The following is a 26,654-nucleotide window of genomic DNA, read 5'->3' as shown; positions in this document are numbered from 1 at the left end:
CCGTTCTGAGTGTTCTATGACAAAAAAAAGCCCTGGCTAAAACATAAGGAACGGATGCTGGATTTGGGTATGTCTAGTTTAATGAAAAGAAGGACTAGAGGTGACATGATAGCAGTGTTCTCATATCTCAGGGGTTAATGAAGAAGAGGTAGTCAAGCTCTTCTCCAAAGCACCTGAAGGCAAGACAAGAAGCAATGGATGAAAACTAATCAAGGAGAGAAGCAACTTAGAACTAAGGAGAAATTTCCTGACAGAACAATTAATCAGTGGAACAACCTGTCTCCAGAAGTTATGAATACTCCAACACTGGAAGTTTTAAAGAAGAGACTGGACAACCATTTGTCTGAAATGGTATAGGGTTTCCTGCCTGAGCAGGGGGTTGGACTAGAAGACCTCCAAGGTCCCTTCCACCTCTATTATTATTGTTGTTGTTGATGATGATGATCATTGCACAGTCAGCCAGATGTTCAGACTGGATTTAGCATTTTTGTTGTTGTTGTTGTTGTTGTTGTTGTTGTTGTTATTATTATCATCATCATCATCATCATCATCATCATCATCATCATCATCATCATCATCCTGCACTCTTAATGCTTAGAACCCTGATAACCTTAACTTCTTGCTGCTGATAGTAAATAATAGGTCTGACTGTAGATCATGTTCATTCATGATTTGGTGAATAAAGAAAGTAACGTGTGTGTATTTTCAGAACCTGGTTGGGTAAGTTAGCAATGTCACCCTTTTGGAGATATAGCCCATCTTTCCTGTGCAGGGCATCTGCCCCTGAGATTCTGATGTGTCTGTGTCTGTGTGTTAATCTGGGCATGATGGGCATTGTGCTTGTGTCTGGACTCAGAATGATAAAAAGGAGTCCTTTCATATTTTGGTATAGAGAGATGTTGTCCTCCTTGCCCTGGGGGTCAGGGCTGGAGCAACTTGGATTGTCATGGTCTTGCAGTCATGGTCCCAGATAACCATGGACCTGTTTGAGTCGAATATGAAGGGCATTTGACTCAGCCATTTGCTGTACTTAGAGCATGTTGTCGAAATAAGATTGTCAATGAATAGTGAATTGATCGGTTATGATGGTACAAAAGCTTTATGAATCCAGATGAATTACAAAAGATGCTTAGGAAATATAGGTAGGAAACAGTGTTCACAGTTATAACAGCAACATGATATAGCAGAATTTGATAGTGACATGCTATTTTGTATATGATTATGAGACCATTGCTTGTTTAATTTTACTGTGAGATTGTTTACAATAGTTTACATACTTACTAGGCACATTTTATTTTTTTACATGGTTATTGTTATATTAAGGAGATTTTAATTATTCTATTATTGTTAGCTGCGAAGTTGTGTCCGACCCATCACGACCCCATGGACAATGTTCCTCCAGGCCTTCCTGTTCTCTACTATCTTCTGGAGTCCTTTTAAGCTCACGCCTACTGCTTCAGTGACTCCATCCAGACACCTCATTCTCTGTCGTCCCCTTCTTGTCTTACCCTCAACCTTTCCCAGCATTAGGCTCTTCTCCAGTGAGTCCTTCCTTCTCATTAGGTGGCCAAAGTATTTGAGTTTCAATTTCAGGATCTGGCCTTCTAAAGAGCAGTCAGGGTTGATCTCCTCTAGGATTGACCAGTTTGAATGTCTTGCAGTCCAAGGGACTCGTAAGAGTCTTCTCCAGCACCATAGTTCAAAGGCCTCAATTCTTTGGTGCTCAGCCTTTCTTATGGTCCAGCTTTCACAGCCATGCATTGCAACTGGGAAGACCATAGCCTTGACTATATGCACTTTTGTTGGCAGGGTGATGTCTCTGCTTTTTAGTGTGCTGTCTAGATTTGCCATGGCTTTTCTCCCCAGGAGCAAGCGTCTTTTAATTTCTTGGCTGCAGTCCCCATCTGCGGTGAACTTGGAGCCCAGGAAAATAAAATCTGTCACTACCTCCATTTCTTCCCCATCTATTTGCCAGGAATTGAGAGGGCCAGATGCCATGATCTTGGTTTTCTTAATGTTTAGTTTCAACCCAACTTTTGCACTCTCCTTCACCCGCAACAAGAGGCTCTTTAGTTCTTCTTCACTTTCTGCCATTAGAGTGGTATCATCTGCATATCTTAGGTTGTTGATATTTCTCCCGGCAATCTTAATTCCAACTTTTGATTCATCTAGCCCTGCCTTTCTCATGATGTGCTCTGCATATAAGTTAAATAGGCAGGGCCACAGTATACAGTTTTGCCCAACTCCTTTCCCAATTTTGAACCAGTCAGTGGTTCCGTGTCCAGTTCTCACTGTTGCTTCTTGACCCACATATAGGTTTCTTAAGAGACAAATAAGATCTGGTCTGGTACTCCCATCTCTTTAAGAACTTGCCACAGTTTGTTGTGATCCACACAATCAAAGGCTTTAGCATAGTCAATGAAGCAGAAGTAGATGTTTTACTGGAACTCCCTAGCTTTCTCCATGATCCAGCGTATGTTGGCAATTTGATCTCTAGTTCCTTTGCCTCTTCGAAATCCTGCCTGTACTTCTGGTAGTTCTCGATCCACATACTGCTGGAGTCTAGTTTGTAGGATTTTAAGCATAACTTTACTAGCATGTGAAATGAGCGCAATAGTGCAATAGTTTGAACATTCTTTGGCACTGCCTTTCTTTGGAATTGGAATGTAAACTGATCTTTTCCAATCCTGTGGCCACTGTTGAGTTTTCCAAATTTGCTGGCAAATTGAGTGTAGCACTTTTACTGCATCGTCTTTTAAGATTTTGAATAGCTCAGCTGGAATACTGTCACCTCCACTAGCTTTCTTGTTGCTCAGCTTTCCTAAGGCCCACTTTACTTCACATTCTAGGATGTCTGGCTCGAGGTCAGTGACCACCTCATGGTGGTTATCAGGGACATTAAGCTTGTTCTTGTATAGTTCTTCTGTGTAATTTTGCCACCTCTTCTTAATCTCTTCTGCCTCTGTTAGGTCCCTGCCATTTTGATCCTTTATTGTGCCCAATTTTGCATTAAACGTTCCCTTCATCTGTCTAATTTTCTTGAAGAGATCTCTGGTCCTCCCTATTTTATTGTTTTCTTCTATGTCTTTGCACTGTTCATTTAAGAAGGCATTCTTATCTCTTATAGCTATTCTCTGGAATTCTGCATTCAATTGGGTGTATCTTTCTTTTTCTCTCTTGCCTTTTGCTTCCCTCCTTTCCTCAGCTATTTGCAAAACTTCCTCAGACAGCCATTTTGCTTTCTTGCATTTCTTTTTCTTTGGGATGATTTTAGTTGCTACCTCTTGTACAATGTTGCGAACCTCCGTCCATAGTTCTTCAGGCACTCTGTCTATCAGATCTAATATCTTAAATCTATTTGTCACCTCTACTGTATATTCATCAGGGAAATGATTTAGTTCATACCTGAGTGGCCTAGTGCTTTTCCCTACTTTCTTCAGTTTAAGCCACACTCAGCTCCTGGTCTTGTTTTTACTGACTGTATAGAGCTTCTCCATCTTTAGCTGCAGAGCACATAGTCAATCTGATTTCTGTGTTGACCGTCTGGTGATGTCCATGTGTAGAGCCGTCTCTTGGGTTGTTGGGAAAGAGTGTTTTCTATGACCATCGTATTTTCTTGAAAAAATTCTGTCAGCCTGTGCCCTGCTTCATTTTGTACTCCAAGGCCAAACTTGCCTGTTATTCCAGTTATCTTTTGGCTTCCTACTTTAACATTCCAATTCTCCATGAGGATAAGGACATCATTTTTTGGTGTTAGTTCTATAAGGTGCTGTAGGGCTTCATAGAACCGGTCAATTTCATCTGCTTCAGCACCAGTGGTTGGGGCATAGACTTGGACTATTGTTATATTGAATGGTTTGCCTTGGATTTGAACTGAAATCATTCTGTCATTTTGGGGATTGTATCCCAGTATTGCTTTTCCTACTGTTTTATTGACTATGATGGCTACTCCATTTCTTCTGAGGAATTCTTTCTCTCCCTATTTTCCCTCTATTTCTCCCTCTTTCTCTCTTTCCATTTCCCTCCCTTTCTTTCTCCTTCTCTCTCTCTCCCTCCCTCTCTATTTTTCTCTTTACCTCTATTTTTCCTTCTTTCTCTCTCCCCCTCGATTTCTCTCCTTCTTTCTCCTTCTCTCTCTCTCCCTCTTTCTCTTCCTCCCTATTTCTTTCTCCTTCTCTCTCTCCCTCTCTTTCTCTCCCTCCCTTTCTCTTTCTCCCATTGTCCCTTCCTTCTTTCCTTCCTTCCTTTCTTCCTTCCCTCCCTCTTTGTCCTTCCCTCTCCGCATTAGAGCAGTACCCGTGGAGGCGGCCCTGCGGCTCGGCTTTCTCTTGCAGAAAGCAAGCTGAAACGGAGCGAGGGAGATTGCCAGGAATGCAAATTGGCTGATCTCGTGCTCCTGCAATCTCCCTTGCTCGGTTTCAGCTTCCCTTGCTACAAGAGAAAGCAGGCTGAAACAGAGCGAGGGAGATTGCAGGAGTGCGAGATTGGCCAATTCGTGTTCCTGGCAATCTCCCTTGCTCTGTTTCAGCCTGCTTGCTCTTGTAGCAAGGGAAGCTGAAACCGAGCGAGGGAGATTGCAGGAGCGCAAGATCGGCGTTTCTCAGCATGTGCCGATTCGTGCTCCTGGCAATCTCCCTTGCTTTCCACTTGCAGAGGTTGGGGCTGGCCATACAGATCACCTTCGGACCATAAGACGCACCCTCATTTCCCCCCCACACTTTTTTGGGGGGGAAAGTGCATCTTATGGTCCGAAAAATACGGTAATATACATTTATGGCTTTGAAATTTGGGGACTAAAAGTGCTTTTGAGACTATTTTTTAAAGAAATTTGAAAAGCTTACATTATAACTTGGGATTTTAAAAGCTGGAAAACATTGCTAATGACATCTAGTGGCTACGTACGGCACTACAATTCGTTATGCCTAAAGGAAACGTGGCTTGAAGCCCAGATTTAGATAAGACTCTTGCTGACCTTGGAAGCTTTCACTTTTGAAGATTGCAGCTGGGAAAAGGGAAAAATACAAAAACGTTTGGGCTGCTTATCAATGCGACAGAGACGATGAACTATTTTGAAACTGGCTTGTCTGAACTACGAATATAAATATTATTTGACTTTCAGAGCTGTATTTTGGAACTATTTCCCTGTAGGAGAAATACACTTCATTGCTTGAGATGAAGGAATATTTTGGATTACAAATCCTTGATTGATGATGGATTTTTATTATAAAGACCACCTACAAAAATGTAATAGATGTCCCATAAGGTAAAGGTAAAGGTTCCCCCGCACGTGTGTGCTAGTCGTTTCCAACTCTAGGGGCTGGTGCTCATCTCCGTTTCAAAGCCGAAGAGCCAGCGCTTGTCCGAGGACATCTCCGTGGTCATGTGGCTGGCATGACTAGATGCCAAAGGCACACGGAACGCTGTTACCTTCCCACCGTAGTGGTCCCTATTTTTCTACTTGCATTTTGACGTGCTTTCGAACTGCTAGGTTGGCAGAAGCTGGGACGAGTAACAGGCGCTCACTCTGCTACGCGGCACTCGGGATTCGACCCGCCAAACTGCCGACCTTCTGATCGACAAGCTCAGCGTCCTAATCCACTGAGCCACCGCGTCCCTTTTTTAATAGATGTCCCATACTTAACTTTAAATGGTAAAAAACCATATCTAACACCTGTTCCCAAAGACTTCAGTTTGACATACTACCAAGAAAATATGGATGATCAGAAAGAAATTCTCTCTATGTTAAAATCAATACACAAGACTATTGCTTTAGCTCATGATGAGACTAGAAATAACACAAAGGAGATTTTCTAATCCAAATTTACAAACCCAGAACATGACTACAAAGAAGGAACTAGCAACCCAGAAAATAGAAGGAAAACTAGAGGAAGCAGATCCAAAGATTGAGGACCTAAAGGAAGGAATCAACCAACAGATTCAGACAACTGAAGAATTAGAAGACGGAGCGATAATATCAGAAATGGAAAAGACATCTTACCAATCAAGAATTCAGGACAAATTGGAGGAAAAGGAAGAACTGATTGAATGGAAGATAGAGCTCTTAGGAGAACTGTGGGGAATTGGAGAAGGAGGGAGGCTGTTTAATGAATATCAGTGGGTTTGTTCTTCCAAAAATACTTTAACCAAATGGTCTTTCTTATTCCAAATAATATACACAAAAACAGAGGAAAAATTACTTGATGATTCAAATGCATTGACTTGGAAAGTTAGTTGGCAAAGGAAGAAAGCTAGAGTAAGATTGAAGAAAATAGAGGTTTTGATCCATTAGATGGGATATTATATTATTAACTAGATGTTTGAATATGGTGTAGAATAGAAAATTGCTAGAAATAGAAGTACTATCATAACTCGAAAGATAAGATTTGTAAGTAGAATATTAGATTTTGGTACAAGAAGGGAAACAGGAAAAGGCTAAGAAGTTTGAATAAGGGAAATATAACATTTTGAAATTATAAATATAACTTACTTTGAAATTATAAACAATAGAGACATTTTGAACACTGATGGGAAAATAAAATTTTAAAAAAGCAAAAACAAGATACTGATTAAACATATGGATAGTAAGTGCAAATGCAATTAAGATATGTTTTGGTTAGAAAACTAATCTAAAACTGATATTATTGATATTATGAGTAAAATATAACAAAGATGTTGATATTCAATTATATATTTATTAATAAAAATAAGAATTGTATTTGCCTAGTGTGGGAAAACAGGTACTACCAGAAGAAGAGAGAAAATATTTGATGGTATAATATTGGAACTAGATTGAAGAAGTTAATATATACCACTGAATTACTAATGGACCCAGACAACACACTGTCTACTAAGTATTTGATTGTAAAACTAGAAAATTAATAAAATATTTATTAAAAAGAAGACATGTTGGGATAGTTGGCCAAAGGGAAGATATTCAAAAATTTAGACCTGAGGGGGGCATACTATTGAATAAGAATCAAGGAAGGCAACAAGTGGAAGACTGCCTTCAACTGCCCCCTCAGAAGCTACCAATTTAAAGTGATGCCTTTTGAACTATAAGGGGCCCCTGCTGTGTTCATGCAACTCATAAAAAAGGTGCTACACGAGCACTTATACAAAGGGATTTTAGTGTACCTAGATGACATCCTTATTTACACTGAAACCATGGACAAACATGTAAAACTGGTGCGACAGTTGCTGAGGAAACTATTGGATGCTAAGCTGTAGGCCGAACTATCAAAATGTTAGATTCACAAGTGTAGCCTAGACTTCTTAGGCTACCATGTGTCTTGTGAAGCAGTAGAAATGGACTCAGGGAAAGTGAAGTCTATCCTGGAGTGGCAAGCCCCTAGTGCCCACAAACAGTTGCAAAGCTTCCTAGGGTTTGCAAATTTTTACAGGCAATTCATCCCCTCCTTTGCCACAATTGCCTTGCCAATTACTGAACTATTGAAAACTGGAAAAGGGAGGGGGGAAAGCCCCAGCCAAATCAGCCCTTGAACTGGACAATGAAATGCCAAGCAGCATTTGAAAAACTGAAAGGGCTGTTTGCGGCTGAGCCAGTGTTAAAGTACCCAAACTCAGAAGAGCCATTTGTGATCCAGGCCAATGCCAGTGATGTGGCAGTGGGAGCAGTCCTCCTCCAATGAAATAAAGAGGGGAACTTATAGCCATGCGCGTACATGTCTTGCAAGCTAATTCAATAGAGCTAATTCAATAGTGGAGCTGTCATGGCTCCATTAGAGCCTGAATCTTCAGAGGAAAATGAGCTGGAAAGGGACCCTATGGAGGGCGAGGGAGAGGTGTCTGTGGCTTCAGAGGAATGTGGGGAAGAGCAGGCTGAGGCAGACCAGGGCCCTTCAGGATTGGGACAGGATGAACAGGAGAGACACGAGTTCAGGCAATGAGCAAGGGCCAGGCCCACCTGATCCTAGAACACAGAGAGTGGAGAGAAAGAGGGAACAATGCAGGTAGGCTCAACTACTCAGGAGGAGAGCGTCCTACCCCTCTCCACAAGGCACACCTGGAGACAGATTTAAGGAGATGCTGTGGGGAGCGGCATTTGTTGGGAACAAATGCTGATTCCTTGGAGTTTTGTGTGTTGTTGCTGATCTCTTGTTCTGTGACGTCTGCTTGGAAACCTGGAAACTCTGACTATTGGACTGACTGACAACATTGCTTGAATGTTTAAAGACCTCGGACTGTATTTTAGATTCTCTTTTGAAACTGCTCAGGCAAGCTTGTATTCACACAGACTCGTTAGGTTTATGATGTATGTGTTATTCCTTGTTATCTCTGTGGCCTTGACTACATTCCTCTTCTAATCAGACTGTATGTGAAACTACTTGGAGCCAGAGTCAGCTGAAGGTCTGTGTGTTTTCTTTTGTTGGAGGCTTGCCAGAAACATGGGAGCATTTGGGGAAAATTTGGAGCAATTAAAGGACTGCTTGAATTGCCAGCTGACTGCATTGCCTCTGTGCCACAGCACAGGAGTAGTACCTGTATTACTGTGTCAACTACCAGCAAACAAACTGGGCAGAGCTTTTGCCATTTGCACAGGTAGTACATAACAATGCAGTACACAACAGCACTGGTTTCACTTCATTTAGGTTAGCCACGGGGGTGAAATTCATGCCAATACCAGAGTGCCCACAGGAGCCTCCCTCCTCAAGCACCCTAAGTGACTGGGTGGGTTTGTACCAACAGGTTTGGAGCGATGCAAAGAAGGCTTTAACTAAAGTGGCCAAAAGTCAGAAAAAGCAAGCAGACAAAAAACAAGCTCCCCAGGAAATGTACCATATAGGGAATCCATGATGAGACCAGTAGGGGAGGGTGCCCCAGCCCCAATAGTGGTGGAAGGGAAAACAAATTATGAAGTTAAGCAAATCCTTGATTCTAGTATCCACAAAAGAAAATTGCAATTCTTAATCCAATGAGAGGGGTACCCGATATCAGAAGCTAGATAGGTGAAAGCCCAGCATGTAAAAGCAGATTGTTTAGTAAAACATTTCCACACTAAGTACCTCCAAAAGCTGGGACCAGTAGAAGGAAATAATAAGCAAAGATGTGTATTCCTTTTTGAGACCCAGAAATGAGCAATGTGAAGAAATAGCCATTTACAGGAGAAACTCCTAATGGGAATGAAGCTTTGTAGAATTTCCCCCTAATTAATCAAGATTGTTTAGCTGTAGTTGCTTCTGGATGGGGAACAGGGAGCCATGAATTTTTAAGGCCCTCAATGGGAACATATATTCACATTTCTTGGTGATATATGTTCAATTCCTAATTTATTAACTGATCATATTGAACTTAGATTGTTGCACTTAAATTTACATGTATATATATATCATCTCAGCCTCCCAAAATTCTTTATTAGCAATTTGAATAATTTGCATATATATATATATATATATATACAGGGACGCGGTGGCTCAGTGGGTTAGGACGCTGAGCTTGTCGATCGGAAGGTCGGCAGTTTGGCGGGTCGAATCCCGAGTGCCGCGTAACAGAGTGAGCGCCTGTTACTCGTCCCAGCTTCTGCCAACCTAGCAGTTCGAAAGCACGTAAAAATGCAAGTAGAAAAATAGGGACCACTACGGTGGGAAGGTAACAGCGTTCCGTGCGCCTTTGGCGTCTAGTCATGCCGGCCACATGACCACGGAGATGTCCTCGGACCAGCGCTGGCTCTTCGGCTTTGAAACGGAGATGAGCACCGGCCCCTAGAGTCGGAAACGACTAGCACACGTGTGCGGGGGAAACTTTACCTTTTTTATATATATATATATATATATATATATATATATATATATATATATATATATATATATATGTGTGTGTGTGTGTGTGTGTGTGTGTGTGTGTGTGTGTGTGTAAATTACTAAACATACTAAACATATGTGTAAATTACTAAACATACTAAACATATATATATGCAAACTAATTTGCATATATATATATATATATATATATATATATATATATATATATATATATATATATATATATATATATATATATATATATATATATATATATATATATATATATATATATATATATATATAAAGGGACGCGGTGGCTCAGTGGGTTAGGACGCTGAGCTTGTCGATCAGAAAGTCGGCACGTAACAGAGTGAGCGCCTGTTACTCGTCCCAGCTTCTGCCAACCTAGCAGTTCGAAAGCACGTAAAAAATGCAAGTAGAAAAATAGGAACCACTCTGGTGGGAAGGTAACAGCGTTCCGTGCGCCTTTGGCGTCTAGTCATGCCGGCCACATGACCACGGAGACGTCCTCGGACAAACGCTGGCTCTTCGGCTTTGAAACGGAAATGAGCACCGGCCCCTAGAGTCGGAAACGACTAGCACGCATGTGCGGGGGAACCTTTACCTTTACCTTTATATATATATATATATATATATATATATATATATATATATATATATATATATGCAAATTATTCAAATTGCTAATAAAGAATTTGGGAGGCTAGGATGATCATTTCGAACTCATTTATGTTCTCATCAGTTAGTCATACCCTTTATCTGAGATTCGAAAAGCCTTGACAAATACTTAATACTTATATATATATATATAACATAGCATTTATATATACATACATATACATACATATACATACACATACATACATACATACATATATATGTATGTATGTATATAATATTTGTTTTGGGTTTTGCCTTGATATTTTATTTATCACAGCAGGTGGCAGCATTTATATAACTTGATTGCATTTGGAAAAAACTAAACAGGATGAGACCTGATATTAGATGGGAGATCAGCATGAATTCCCAGAATATACTAAATTGGGAAGTCAAGAAAATATCCTGAAAAACATGTATTGATGAATCACATATTGATAAGTCATCTAGAAATTATTGCTAAGAAAGTTATTGGGCATGTCCCTGCAATCTCCAAGAACTGAATTTAAGGAAGACCTTGGTTTTTTGTTATAGAAATAAAATATAGTCAATCAGTCAATGTATAGCCTGAGCTGATTTTTTAGAGGTATAACAATCTTACCCAGAATGATCAAACACAATAATGTAAGTTTATTTATTAATTATGAATATGCAAATCTTAAAATAATGACACTCCATTAATAAGAATTAAGTTATAAAACAAGGGACCTCAATAACTTTATTTTTTTAGATCTAATATGGATAGTGATCTAAGAATTGCTGAGTTTCATATATAAGTAAATTGAAAAGTGGCATAATTTAAAATATACACTATAGTTGATATAATAGAGATTAATTATGACAAGTATCATTTGAAAAATATTAAAATAATACTTTCCTGTATGTTTGTAAATTAATGACTTCCAGAATCAACATCATCTTCTCCTGATGATGTTGATCATAATGAGAAGTAAGTAATATATTTTTCAGGAATAAACTACACTTAAAAATAATGTTCTTTATTGTTGATCTGAAATCTATGCAGACCTATTAAAGTGGCCTAATTAGAAAAACATGCTGGCTTTATTTGTAGCAAATAAAGAAACACTGTAATAGGTATAGTGAAAGCCTGGTTGAGTTCAAGAAGAAACAAAATAAAAATACATCAAACAATATATACTACCTGAATGCAGAAGTTTGTGAACACATTGTTTCTGCTGTGAAAAGCAAGCCACATATAGAGGCGTTCCTAGGTGAGGAACATCTAGATCAACTTCTATGCCCCAAGAAATCAGCAATTCTAGACAATCACTGTGACCTAAAGAAAGCATAATGTAATTAATCTCTAAAACAAAATCTTAATTTGTTAAATGGCTGATATATTTTGTAATCTACTAATTTTAATACTTACCTCTGCTGGCTGCTTCATGAGTTGGTGAAGGAAGACATGTTTCCTGTTGAATTTTTGCACCATATTCCAACAAAAGTTGTACACACGATGCACTCCCTCTTGAGCAGGCATTAAATAAGGGTGTAATCCCATCAATAGTTGTGGCATTCACCTAAAATATTGGTTAGATTTATTCGTGGGGATAAAATATATGTTTACAAATCATACTTTCTATTTATTGCTCTCTCTTGTATTCAATGTGGTTTGGAGATACGAAAAGGTTAGGGTTTGCAGTGTGACATTTTGACACACATTGCATAATGTTCTCATCTCAAGATGTACCAAATATCTGTACCCCTTTTCCCATGCTCAAACCATTCAGAATGCAATTAAATAAAGATTACATATACTTAATTACATACTGTAGGGAAATGTCAGTTTAGTAAAAAAAAAAAGTAATAAGCTAGACTTCCAGTAAAATACATATTACCTAATGCTTCTAAGAAAAACTTTCTACCTTTTAACCACAGATGATGTGATCACTTACATTTGCTCCTGCTTCGAGAAGTATGCGAGCACATCCTACATGATCTCCAAGGCATGCCTCATGCAATGGTGTCACTTGATCAATGGTTAAAGCATCTACATTGTATCCCTAAGCACAAAACAAGAAATTAACAATCACAACAAATCTCCTAACTTTTCAGTTTCTTAATGAAAGATAAATTACATAACAAGAAGTCTTTATTCAATATTAGTGTAATACAAACATTTTACAATTATTCAAAAGGAATGTAATTACAAAAAATTGTATAATTCAGGACATTTGGGGGTTTGATTAAATACTGTAAACCATGGTATAAAATTATGCTTGTTGTTTACTATCTACAGTAATTACAATTACTATTTTTACAGTTATCTGACTTACTCTTTGTTTTTTGTCCCATGCCAGATTTCAGAAGAAATCTGATAGAAGTTCAAAGCGATCCTGTCTTTGAATATGTGAAAATAGAATCAATCACACAGTGCAATTGCTTTGCCTGTCAAAAAGGCAGTCTGAGTTGTGCTATAACATGGTTTATTTAACAACAGATTATAGGAGAAACCAGTGATTCAATTCAGGATTCTCATACTTTTTTCTGAGCCTCATTTTTTGTGGCTTTCCCTCATTGTCAATGACCACTGGACACAAGCAACTTTACCATTTGCACTGTTTATTAACTAAACTGTATCATATAAAAACTATGGTCCTCTAGAAATGCTCCCGGGCCCACACCGAGAATCACTTCTAGTTTCTAAAAGTTATAGAAACAGATTCTACTTCATATATAATGCCAAGTCATAAAGTTTGGCTTATAAATCTGAGTCCAAAGATTGTGCTAAGCTAAAAACAAACCACTTTAGGATTATATGTGAACCCAACCGTACTGTCATTTCTGGTTTCCTCAATAAATCATACCATATATGAATGCAAATAGCCGAAGGCTATGGTTCTGCATTGCCAAAGCAACGAAGAAAGATTTAGCAAGGATTCTCAAACTCTTGGTTGTGACTCCTAAAAAAAACCAAAAACCCAGCAAATTTGAAGGGAGTTATAAGTTTTTGGGTGACCAGGAAGATTGAAAGATAGTTGAGCAAGGAATACAACATCTAAGAGATCTGACTCCCAGAAAAGATTGGAGGCAAGGAGCTTGTGTCATATATAGTACATGACTGACAGGGAGAAGTAGCTCATCCCAAGTGGGGCCCCATTCTTAGAACCAGGAAGAGAAGTCATTACCAAGCTCACCTCTTTGAGTATCTCTAATTAAAGCATTGCCAGGTGATGCAGCACTGAAAGCCAATTGGCTTGTTCAGGACCAAGGCTTCAGCACCGCTTTTCCCACATCCAGCTAGTTCAGATATGGGAAGGATCTCAGATCCCATTATCTTTAGGCTGGCTGGAGGGCTTGGCCTATAGAACCTCTAGAATTGCAATTTAAAAATCCCAAAACTATTGGAGAAATGGTAATTCTGCCAGTGTTGTTGATGATAATGTAGTTAGTGGCATCATTACGCATGTTATTCATAATTACATACGTTTATGACATCAGGGGAGTCCCAGCACTGCAAATTTGGAGATCCTCTGAAATATAGAAAATTCTAAAGTTTTACTGCCATGGGAACTTAGCTATTTTAAACACGAAAAGATGCCAGTCTGTACTTAGAATAGTTTTGAATTTACTTGTGGCATGGAGATCTGCATGCTGAAATTGTTTTAAGTCACCTTAAAGGTTTGCAGAAATATGGGATGTAACTTTAATAAGGAAAATAAAAATACGGTAAAAAACCTGCTCCACAATATAAACTAGCCATATATTGCACAAAATATCTACAACAAATATTTAGTATATGAAGGGCAGTGACTGGGTATTAAAGTTTCAATAGTAGAAGGCAGAGGGCTAACTAACATATCCATCCTCATCAGTTTTATTCCAATAGAAAGTAATTCTTGGATAAATTAGAATAATGAGCAGCTCTGGTTGTATAGCCTGCAGAATCATATTAAAGAACCATCCAATTTGAGACCATAATTCACATTATGTTTAAGGTAATCTCATTCTGTAATCATATCCTTGGGCGTCCTCTTGGATTCACGGCTCAATTTTGAAGACCATATAGGAGCCGTGACCAGGGGGGCTTTTGCCCAGGTTCGTTTGGTGCGCCAGTTGCGGCCCTATCTGGACCGAGATGCCCTACGCACAGTCACCCATGCACTCGTGACCTCCCGGATAGACTACTGCAACGCTCTCTACATGGGGCTGCCCTTGAGGACCACCCGGAGGCTTCAACTAGTGCAGAATGCAGCTGCACGAGTTGTTATGGGAGTCTCCCGATACTCCCGTGTAACACCTCTTCTCCGTGAGCTGCATTGGCTTCTGGTTGCCCTCCGGGTGAGATTCAAGGTGCTGGTAATGACCTATAAAGCTCTAAATGGCTTGGGTCCGGATTATCTAAGGGATCACCTGCTGCCGGCATCAACCTCCCATCGTCCTGTGCGCTCCCACAGGGAGGGCCTTCTTAGGGTACCGCCGGTCAAGGAATGCCGGCGGGCTATTCCCAGGGGAAGGGTGTTCTCTGTGGGCACGCCGGCTCTTTAGAACCAACTTCCCACGGAGCTTAGGACTGCCCCCAACCTTCGCTCATTTCGCAGGGACTTGAAAACCTGGTTTTTTGAGCTGTCTGGCCCAGACTGAGGGGTTTTAATTATTTATTAATGGGGTTTTAGTTTAAATTCAGGGACTTAATTTAATCTTAGTTTTAATCGATTTTAACTTTGTATGTTGTGTATTTTTAATTTTTCCCTGTAAACCGCCCTGAGTCCTACGGGAATAGGGCAGTATACAAGTTTAAATAATAAATAAATAAATAAATAAATAAATAAATAAATAAATAAATAAATAAATAAATAAATAGATAGATAGATAAATAAATAAATAAATAAATAAATAAATAAATATCCTGATTTTGGTTAGCTTTGTTTAACTACAGCCTTGTGCTTTTTGTTTGTGTGGTTGTTATTTAGTTTTAAAAATCAGATTGCTTGGCTGTGCCCTGCAAATGTAGTTAAAATACTGTTTGCAGAAGAGAGGTGCACACAAATCTCTATCACAAAATAAAGCTCATGTGCACACTTAGCAGGAAACCTTTAACAACAATGTGAATTAGATGATTTTATCACCTAAGCTTGGATAGCAATTATTTGGTTAGTTTTTCGGTTGTAAAATTGGTAGTGTTCAGAATCCTAAAACACTCTGCCTGGATATTTATTATTTCATTAAAGTTGGTGCTTGGAAGGACTGTATCTAATTCTGATCTGTATGTCATCATCACTGTCATATATGCTATGGTGAGATTCTTTGACCTGTATAAACAAGTAAAGAAACCACAGAACCCAAAACTTGTAATTAATGAACAGTGAAGTAATACCATCTTCATGTTTAGCAAAGCAGTAAAAACGCTTTTTCATTTGATAGAAATGAACATTGATTTTAGTTACATTTTCACATTTTACCTGTGCAATTAATGTTTTGAGAGAAAGAAGGCGCCCTTGGCTTGCTGCTTCATGCAGGGGTGAACGATCTGCCCAAGAGCCTATGGAACAATACCATGGCATAGTTTAAATTACATAAATAATTTTCATTAATGTAAAAGAACTGATACAAACAACATACCGTACATAACTATCAATATACAGGTAGTCCTCAAGTTATGTTCATAATGAAGCCTGCCCATTACAATTATAAATTTATGTGAATCACATTAAATGAACAAGCCCCCCCTCCTTGCTCTCCCCAATTCATTCGTTAATCAAATATGTTAAGTGTGCATGGGATATCTCAGAGGTAGGGAAGACCATGGAGGACCCTAGTGTAGAAACAAGACCACTTGCCTCCAGTCACCCAAGGCCGTGCCCATTTACTGAGATATCTCTTGTTCCTTTTCCCACCCCCTAGGGTCCCCACAACTGCTTGGGGCTTCTCCACACCAGCACCTTATCACCGAGTGTTTACTTACCTTTCAAAGAGCTCCAGAACAGGCTAGGCCATATGGTAGAAAAGGCCATGGTTTTTTCAGATTCTGGCAAAGCTATTTTCCTTAAATCTCATGCTCTTACACATTTTTGCTCAGAGAATGGATCTGGGTCGGCTAGCAAAGCTGGCCCAGTGCCTGTGGAAACCCCGTGGGACAGGATGGGGGGTGAATAGGTAGGGGGTATGTTTCAGTGTCTCTGTGATCAATCATAAGGGCAAATGACTGCCGTGGTGTTGCAATATATGTAACTTACGTATTGAGAAGGGTGTCATAACTTTGAACTATCACTAAGTGAATTATCATAAGTCAAGGACTACCTGTACTATGAAAGTTCTCACTGTCACGACCTTTACCTGGGTGAAACAGTACATCACAGGGCAACAATGTCTGAACCAAGGTACCTCCAAAGGACTAATTTACAGAATATATGTAAAATCTGGGACCTGTGACTCCCTAGGGAATAAAATTTGAGAATATTGTGGCTGCTTCAGTGCTACTAACTGTTGCTGTACTGTTGGCCTGCTGCTGTGGTCACATCATTTTTATTTTCATTATTCTATTTACTAGCCAGTTTTGCAATCTCTCAATCCTTCCCCCATCTAGCAGTAGGCACTTATTTATTTGCCTCCTAAAAATAGAAGGAAAGGGAAAGGGAAGGGGAAGGGGAAGGGGAAGGGGAAGGGAGGAAGGAAGGAAGGAAGGAAAGGAAGGAAGGAAGGAAGGAAGGAAGGAAGGAAGGAAGGAAGGAAGGAAGGAAGGAAGGAAGGAAGGAAGGATGGATGGATTTCTGATACTCCCTGCCAGTTCACCACAAGAAAACTCAATGAGGAAGCCGGTAGGAAATTGGAAGTTGCTTCTGCTCCCACTGCTTTTTTGCCCAATGATTCTGTTTCTTTGTTAAGGAAAGGAAGTATCTTTGAAACAATGAACCAATGGGCCTTGGGTTGTCTAGTTCTTACTAAATCTAAATCTCATCCCTCAGTATACATCTGGTGAATCATTCTCTGAATGGAAGAAAATGATAATGGTATTCTTTGGTTTTTTATTTATCCACATATGGAAATGCTTTTAAGGTGTAAACCTAAATATGAATGAAATATTAGAACTGAGCTGCAAGTTCCATTAGCTGCAAGTCAGTTAATGGAATTCACTTAATATAGTGCTGTAGCCAGAGGGAAATGGCCCCTATTTCTTTTACCATATCAAAATACTAGTGTGTCTTTCAGCTTTTGCCCTATTGCGCAAACTAAGCAATTCAGTCCACGGGTTCAAAACATATTGCTAAATAGCTGAAGAAAAATCCAGAAATACATATGTGCTTTCCAATGTTCATTCCCTGCAGTAAATAAAACTCTTCTGATTTCAATTCAATGTAGATGTGTACATAATATTTGTTTTTAACACTGCACAAAATTCCACATGTTATGGTAAAAGGAACAATATCTATTTATACCAGAAAATGAAATATAAGCCACATATCTTGCAACAGATTATTGTGTGAGCAACAGATCCCAAGATGTATGGTTGCTATTTACAACTTCCTTCATCAATCCTCTGCAGAGAATTCATTACACATTTGTGTCAATTTGTTTTACTGCCAAATGAGCTTTAAAAGCTGCAGCATTGGGGAAAGTGCATCAAGTGTATAAAGTGCCTGATTAGTATCTCTGAGGCATACTGAGCTTGTACTGGGACTATTAATTTTGTTAAAAGTAGAATACTGTAGTCAAAATCTTTCTTACTCTCAGTTTTCACTTTCCCTTGCAAAACATATTGATTCATATCCTTGCTAACTTTCCTGTTTCCTCCCATTCCTCCCTTTAAATGTAAATGCTGTGCTTCTTAGAAAATCATGGCATATGTCATTATTACAAAGCTATGACATTCATTTTCTCACAATGTCAGGATAAAATCCCCTTCATGGATTACTGCCTTGTCGTGGCGAAGGGGCTTGCGTAATTCAATGAAGCTATGAGCTATGCCGTGCAGGGCCACCCAAGACGGACCGGTCATAGCAGAGAGTTCTGACAAAACGTGATCCACTGGAGAAGGAAATGGCAACCCACTCCAGTATCTTTGCCATGAAAACCCTATGGACAGTACCAAAAGGCAAAATGATATGACGCTGGAAGATGAGCCCCTCAGGTCGGAAGGCGTCCAATATGCTACTGGGGAAGAGCAGAAGGCTAGTACTAGTAGCGCCAGAAAGAATGAAGCGACTGGGCCAAAGCCGAAAGGACGCTCAGCTGTGGATATGTCTGGTGGTGAAAGGAAAGTCCGATGCTGTAAAGATTTTTTCTCCATAGGAACCTGGAATGTAAGATCCATGAATCAAGGCAAGCTGGACGTGGTCAAACAAGAGATGACAAGACTGAACATCGATATCTTAGGTATCAGCGAACTAAAATGGACAGGAATGGGTGAATTTAATTCAGATGACCATCAGGTATACTACTGTGGGCAAGAATCCCTCAGAAGAAATGGAGTAGCCTTCATAGTCAATAAAAGAGTAGGAAAAGCAATACTGGGATACAATCCTCAAAATGACAGAATGATCTCAGTTCGAATCCAAGGCAAACCATTCAATATCACAGTAGTCCAAGTCTATGCCCCAACCACCGGTGCTGAAGAGGATGAAATTGACCGGTTCTATGAAGCCCTACAGCACCTTATAGAACTAACACCAAAAAATGATGTCCTTATCATCATGGGGGATTGGAATGCTAAAGTAGGAAGCCAAAAGATAACCGGAATAACAGGCAAGTTTGGCCTTGGAGTACAAAATGAAGCAGGGCACAGGCTGATAGAATTTTGTCAAGAGAATACGATGGTCATAGCAAACACTCTTTTCCAACAACCCAAGAGACGGCTCTACACATGGACATCACCAGACGGTCAACACAGAAATCAGATTGACTATATGCTCTGCAGCCAAAGATGGAGAAGCTCTATACAGTCAGTAAAAACAAGACCAGGAGCTGACTGTGGCTCAGACCATGAGCTTCTCCTTGCAAAGTTTAGGCTTAAACTGAAGAAAGTAGGGAAAAGCACCAGGCCAGTCAGGTATGAATTAAATCATATCCCCGTTGAATATACAGTAGAGGTGACAAATAGATTTAAGGAATTAGATCTGATAGACAGGGTGCCTGAAGAACTATGGACAGAGGTTCGCAACATTGTATAAGAGGTAGCAACCAAAACCATCCCAAAGAAAAAGAAATGCAAGAAAGCAAAATGGCTGTCTGAGGAAGCTTTGCAAATAGCTGAGGAAAGGAGGGAAGCAAAAGGCAAGGGAGAAAAAGAAAGATACGCCCAATTGAATGCAGAATTCCAGAGAATAGCTAGAAGAGATAAGAATGCCTTCTTAAATGAACAGTGCAAAGAAATAGAAGAAAACAATAGAATAGGGAGGACCAGAGATCTTTTCAAGAAAATTGGAGAGATGAAGGGAACGTTCAATGCAAAAATGGGCATGATAAAGGACCAAAATGGCAGGGACCTAACAGAGGCAGAAGAGATTAAGAAGAGATGGCAAAATTACACAGAAGAACTATACAAGAATGAGCTTAACGTCCCTGATAATCACAATGAGGTGGTCACTGACCTCGAGCCAGACATCCTAGAATGTGAAGTGAAGTGGGCCTTAGAAAAGCTGAGCAACAACAAAGCTAGTGGAGGTGACAGTATTCCAGCTGAGCTATTCAAAATCTTAAAAGACGATGCAGTAAAAGTGCTACACTCAATTTGCCAGCAAATTTGGAAAACTCAACAGTGGCCACAGGATTGGAAAAGATCAGTTTACATTCCAATTCCAAAGAAAGGCAGTGCCAAAGAATGTTCAAACTATCGCACCATTGCACTCATTTCTCATGCTAGTAAAGTTATGCTTAAAATCCTACAAGCTAGACTCCAGCAGTATGTGGATCGAGAACTACCAGAAGTACAGGCAGGATTTCGAAGAGGCAGAGGAACTGGAGATCAAATAGCCAACATACGCTGGATCATGGAGAAAGCTAGAGAGTTCCAGAAAAACATCTACTTCTGCTTCATTGACTATGCTAAAGCCTTTGATTGTGTGGATCACAACAAACTGTGGCAAGTTCTTAAAGAGATGGGAGTACCAGAACATCTTATTTGTCTCTTGAGAAACCTATATGCAGGCCAAGAAGCAACAGTGAGAACTGGACACGGAACCACTGATTGGTTCCAAATTGGGAAAGGTGTCCGGCAAGGCTGTATACTGTCGCCTTGCCTATTTAACTTATATGCAGAGCACATCATGAGAAAGGCAGGGCTAGAGGAGTCAAAAGTTGGAATTAAGATTGCTGGAAGAAATATCAACAACCTAAGATATGCAGATGATACCACTCTAATGGCAGAAAGTGAAGAGGAACTGAAGAGTCTCTTGTTGCGAGTGAAGAAGGAGAGTGCAAAAGTTGGGTTGAAACTAAACATTAAGAAAACCAAGATCATGGCATCCGGCCCTCTCAATTCCTGGCAAATAGATGGGGAAGAAATGGAGGTAGTGACAGATTTTATTTTCCTGGGCTCCAAGATCACTGCAGATGGGGACTGTAGTCAAGAAATTAAAAGACGCTTGCTCCTCGGGAGGAAAGCCATGGCAAATCTAGACAGCACACTAAAAAGCAGAGACATCACCCTGTCAACAAAAGTGCGTATAGTCAAGGCTATGGTCTTCCCAGTTGCAATGTATGGCAGTGAAAGTTGGACCATAAGAAAGGCTGAGCGCAAAAGAATTGAGGCCTTTGAACTCTGGTGCTGGAGAAGACTCCTGCGAGTCCCTTGGACTGCAAGGCGATCAAACCGGTCAGTCCTAGAAGAGATCAACCCTGACTGCTCTTTAGAAGGCCAGATCCTGAAGCTAAAACTCAAATACTTTGGCCACCTAATGAGGAGGAAGGACTCGCTGGAGAAGAGCCTAATGCTGGGAAAGATTGAGGGCAATAGAAGAAGGGGACGACAGAGAATGAGGTGGCTGGATGGAGTCACTGAAGCAGTAGGCGTGAGCCTAAATGGACTCCAGAAGATGGTAGAGGACAGGAAAGCCTGGAGGAACATTGTCCATAGGGTCGCGATGGGTCGGACACGACTTCGCAACTAACAACAACAACAACAGGATAAAATCCAAAACTCTGCACTGAACTAAGCCTCAGTGTCTAGTGTCTCTATAATAGCTATACTAAAAGCAAATATAGACTAGCTAACGCCTCACTTCAAAAGTGTTCCCCGTGGCCCTCCTTTTTCTATTAATTAGAGCTAAAGGTTATCTCCCATATTTTATATTGGATTTTAATCTGCCTTGCAAGTAGCCTGTTATGGTTACATTTGGAAAGAAAAAGGGATTGTAAAATGTTTGTATAATTCATATCAGAATACTGTAAGTTACTTCTTGGAGGAATGTTTCATCCTGCATTCCCTCTCCCTTCCTCCATTTAATTTCTACAAGATATTGGAAAGAACAAGACTATAAAACTGTACTCTGACATTTTAAAACCCTATATAGAAAATGCCGAAACAATCCTGATTTCTAAACTTCTAACCCAAAGTCCAACAGGACACTGAGATTTTTGTCAGTTATGTAATGAATTCTTGTAGTTTAATGATTGGTGGCAGAATTATAAGTACCCTAGAACAGGGGTCCCCAACCCCCAGTCTGTGGACCAGTACCAGGCCATGGCATGCCAGCAACTGGGTTGCACAAACAAGCAAAGCCCCAACCGCAGGCAGCACACAAAATCACACCCCCTCTGATCTGTGTAAAAACCTCTCTCCACAGAACCAGTCCCTAATACCCAAAAGGTTGTGGGGGCTCTGCCCTAGAAGTAACAGAGGTGTAATTTAATATACAAAAGTCTTTCAGTACAGTACTTCATTTTATCAAGCTTTCACAGCATGGCATGCACTGAATTGTAATGGAGAGAGAATCAAGTTCCAGTTCAGTCTAGTTCTTTAAATTTAAGGAGAAAAATATTAAAAGGATTAGTTGAGGGAAAAATACAAACCTAATATTTTTAGTCTAACATTTCCTTATGATTCTTTTTTCACTGATTGAAATGCAAAGTACCAGTGGCTATATTTAGATTCTGCATTGCAAGTCATATGTTATCTAATTTAGGAGGAACAAGAGCTGCAGTTCTGTAAATATTGCAGAGATCAAAGTTAAAATGCTACCATAAACAGAAAAAATAAGGAAAGTTTTAAACATTGTATACAGTACCTAAATCTCCATCTCCCCATGGCATTTCCAGCCAATTTTGACTATAAATCCTGCTCATTTTAAATAAGAAAAACTGTCTCTTTAGCTGATTATTGTTAATAACACGTCAACCATATTTAGAAAGAGCTTCTTGCACTCAGTATAAAATGAACTTTCACCTGTAAAGACACTGCAGAAAACAAATATCCAAAGACCTAAGTTTAATATTTCAGCTTCTATTGCTCAGCCCTGTATAGTAGAAATGCTATCTGCAACATTGCATACTTTAAAATATATACAGTATTTCATTTTATAATCAATAATGTGTTCTAAATCATAATGATTTGAATTTGGCTCTAGATTCAAATATCTGCTCTGAATTTATTAAGTAAATCTGAGCAAAATAATTGCCTAACCTCATTTACATCTTTAAAAGAGAAAGATAAGTACTTTATTTTATACAACTTTTGTAAAAAAGAAATGTAATAAAACAACTAATTATTACAGAAGTTAAATGTTTAAAGTTAAACTTTGCAATATGTTATGAAGTCATAGTGTCATATACTGTGAAAATGGTCACATGTAACTAGACAATAATCTATCAATTTCCTAAAATTTTCTGTTTGTATAAAAGTATTTCTGAAAAATACCATGCCCTTGTATTATTATACAAACAATTAGCTGCAGTGTTATCTTTAAATATTTTGTAAGAAATAACTCATATATAATTTCTGGATTTATATATAAGCTATAATTTTCTATAGTTCAGAGATTAATTTATGGCTTCATGGTAACTTATATCCTCAGTGTCTATGAAACATTATTTGTCTGAATAGTCCTTTTTGACCAAAATATCTGAATCATGGTTTACAACCAGTCTAAGACAGCAGAGAGGAGGGTATTTTTTTTACAATCCCTAAAATAGGGGAATGTATTTAGGATTTTAACAAAATTTAAGGGATGATAGAATTCCTTTTTTCTTTTTTTAAGTGACCTGCCACTTCAATTGAACACTTCATCGACACTTCATCTGACCACAAATGAGTTAGTTTGCAATAACAAAATAGACATACCGCTTACAAACTTTAGTTTTTCATAGTAAAACCTCGCTTCTCAAGTAGAGTAACTGTCAGGCTCCTTGAGTCATTCTCGGGACACTGCCATTCTGTTGGAAGGGGGGTAGTAGTGGGCTCTGGGATGTGTTTCCTCTGCTTTGTTCTTTCAACCTTTGATGTATCTCTTTGGGTGTGTAAGGGGGAAGGAATGTGCCTGGGACCATCTGCCTTATCTCTTCTCCTCTAGGAAAAGGATGCAAAGCCTGGGAACAGTGCCTTAATGCTCTTTCATCTTCCAGTTCTCATAAGAACATCACACTTTTGGATTAACTGGGCACAGACTGGGCCATTGGGCACTTGGGAGGGGTTTGAAGAGAGGGGTTTAATGTAACAGTTTGAGAGGAAATATTCAGATCTCATCTTGCCTTTCTCATTTCACTACCTCTCAATAAAAGTTCCTTTTGAAATGATGCCAGTTTCAGCAGTTCTGCTTTCTTGGGAGTACAATATTAGCTGAGGCAGGATCTTTCAGTAACTCTTGCTTCTGTTCTTCAGAATTCTTCCTCACAAGGAGAATATTAAAAATATTTGGTGACTAGAACTTAATCTCAGTGTAAATCTTATTACAGACCTGCAAAATAATAGCCCTGACTTCTTTGGGAAGTTTCACAACAGCATAAAGAATACATTTCAAATGTGATAGAACTATGGTTTTCCAATGGACTTTCAGAATGTTATTGTGTAATCATTCAGTATCTTTTTTATTTTATTGCTTGAATATATATTAAAAGAGGAAAACATTACAAAAACACTCTGAGAAAAATTGCCAGTTCTACCCAGGTAACATTTTAAAGATACTGGAAATAATTCATGCTAATGTTTAAATACATTTTGACTACATAAAATAATACTCTACTATGTCTCTACTATGTTAACAAGAGCAAGTCAGAAACATAATACATATATGCAGGGCTTTTTTCTCATAGAACGCTCAGAACAGCATTCTGGCACCCTTTTTTGCAAAATAAAGCTCCCTCTATTGGCTTTCGAAAGCCTATTGCAAGCGTAGGCAATCTTGGCTCTTTTATGACTCGTGGACTTCAACTCCCAGAAATCCTGAGCCAGCCACACTGAGGGGAAAGAGAGAGGTTTCCAAGCTGAGCCATGCTGGCTCAGGAATTCTGGGAGTTGAAGTCCTTGAGTCATAAAAGAGCCAAGGTTGCCTACCCATGCACTAGAGGAGGACATTAAAATTATTTACAAGGTTACTTCTTTAGGAATTAAACTTTTAGAATCTAAAACAGCTAATTCAAAAAAGCCAACAGGAAAGAACTTCACATTTTTCATCTGCTTCTGTCTTTTGGAAGGTAAAATTAGATAACAAAATAATCTATTTCCTATGTTAACATCTCTGAAATGAAATCAATAAAGGTAACAGGAAAGAAATGAGAAACATTTTTCTCAATGTAATATGTCTAATTTAGCTGATGCTAGAAAAAAAATAGTATCTTTTGTACATACTCTTGAAAACTATTTTGAATCTATAACCATCTATTACAACTAAACCACTTTAAATTAAACAATTCTTAAGAATGAAATATTCTTAATTTGGACTTTACTTTTACTGTTTGGACTGTTGTGTGTTTTGAAAAATAGATTATTTAGAATCTAGTTATGTTGCGCTTCAGTCTTTAAATAATTAACCTAGTATATACATAACAATATACAATGATTTCCATGGTGAGCTTAACATCAATAACAACATTTATTAAAAAGGCTAAAATAATTTCTGGTGGTATTATCTGTACATTAAAATTTTGTTTAGTCACAATCTTTCACTTTTCACATTCTGGACAAGCAGTGTTCATGTATCCTAGCAAAAGATGTTACATATGTGCATAAGTGTAGTCAGTAGGATATGCCTTTTTAAAAATATCAAACATGCAAAGAAACAAAAATAAGTCCAAAATATCTGTATTACATCCAGAAATGCCAACTTTGCAACCAATATTTCTCATCCATAACTATGGTACCTTAAGGATACCTGCATACATGCAAATGCTTCTATGGGATCAGTAACGCAGCAGGGATTGCTTTTTCCTTCCAGTAACAGATTGCTGGGAAATACCAAACAGGGCCTTGAGAATTCCAATGTTTGTTACAAATTTTTCTGGATGTGGTTGGAAAGAGGCCTAGAAATGCCAGCACAAATACATCACACTTGCTGAATGTGCACATGCAACTAATTACAATCTTCAATTATATGTGATATATCTAAAATGAGATGGGTTGTCTCAACTGCAACTTGCAAATTGTTCTGTTTGGCGGCAAAACAATCCAGGACAAGCTTATCAGCAGAGCTTAGAGAGGACTCATTAACACATTTTTTGGGAAGGAAAGAAACAGAAGGACAGTTTAACATCTTCCAGTTGATGTTATGTTATGTAACATCTTCTGGGAGTTGAAGTCCACGAGTCATAAAAGAGCCAAGGTTGTCTACCCCTGGCCTATTGACTTCCAAAAGCCAATAGGAATTGCTGCTGAGCGCGCCAAAAGACTCAGCCGGCAAATGTTGCACAGGTAAGTTGTCTGCAGTGAAGGCAGGAACTATGCACCCCTCCCTGCTGCCTAACTACACCATCTCAACTAGGTAAGTAAGATATTATTTGCAAATAGGATGGCAATAAACAATTTAGGCTGCATTTACATCAGGGCTTTTCAACCTTTTCAGAAATTGTACCACTTTTAGGACATGACAATATTCATGTACCATGAGTGCTTAACAAGGTGTCAAAAACTTGATGACTAAAAAGGGGGGTATTTTGGGTTTTATTGGTTAGATTCATTTATTGTTATAGAAATGGCTAGTTTATAATATTATAAAAAAGCAAAAAGTTGAGGTTCAATGTTAATGCTTCCTTCTACTCCTGCAACAGAGGAAGTCAGAAGTCAGTGCCTTTTCTTTTTTCCCTTCTCCCCCTCACTTTTCCTTTTTTCTC

The 26,654-nt window shown here is 39.0% G+C and overlaps 1 protein-coding gene across 5 annotated transcripts in view; it reads right to left on the bottom strand.

The window, feature by feature from the left end:
- Nucleotides 1-26,654, bottom strand: part of ASB5 (ankyrin repeat and SOCS box containing 5) — a 70,137-nt gene that overhangs the window by 6,892 nt on the left and 36,591 nt on the right. For all 5 annotated transcript variants that reach the window (XM_081333184.1, XM_081333185.1, XM_081333186.1 and 2 more), the window contains 4 exons: nucleotides 15,863-15,942; nucleotides 12,356-12,463; nucleotides 11,830-11,980; nucleotides 11,602-11,736 (listed from right to left, as the gene is read on the bottom strand). In XM_081333184.1, the coding sequence (XP_081189310.1) occupies nucleotides 11,602-11,736; nucleotides 11,830-11,980; nucleotides 12,356-12,463; nucleotides 15,863-15,942 (474 nt within the window). The remainder of the gene's footprint in view (nucleotides 1-11,601; nucleotides 11,737-11,829; nucleotides 11,981-12,355; nucleotides 12,464-15,862; nucleotides 15,943-26,654) is intronic.

The sequence above is a fragment of the Vipera berus genome, assembly GCF_964194415.1.
Source record: "Vipera berus genome assembly, chromosome: 7".
Taxonomy (NCBI): Eukaryota; Metazoa; Chordata; class Lepidosauria; order Squamata; family Viperidae; genus Vipera; species Vipera berus.
This window is presented reverse-complemented; position numbering and strand designations above follow the sequence as displayed.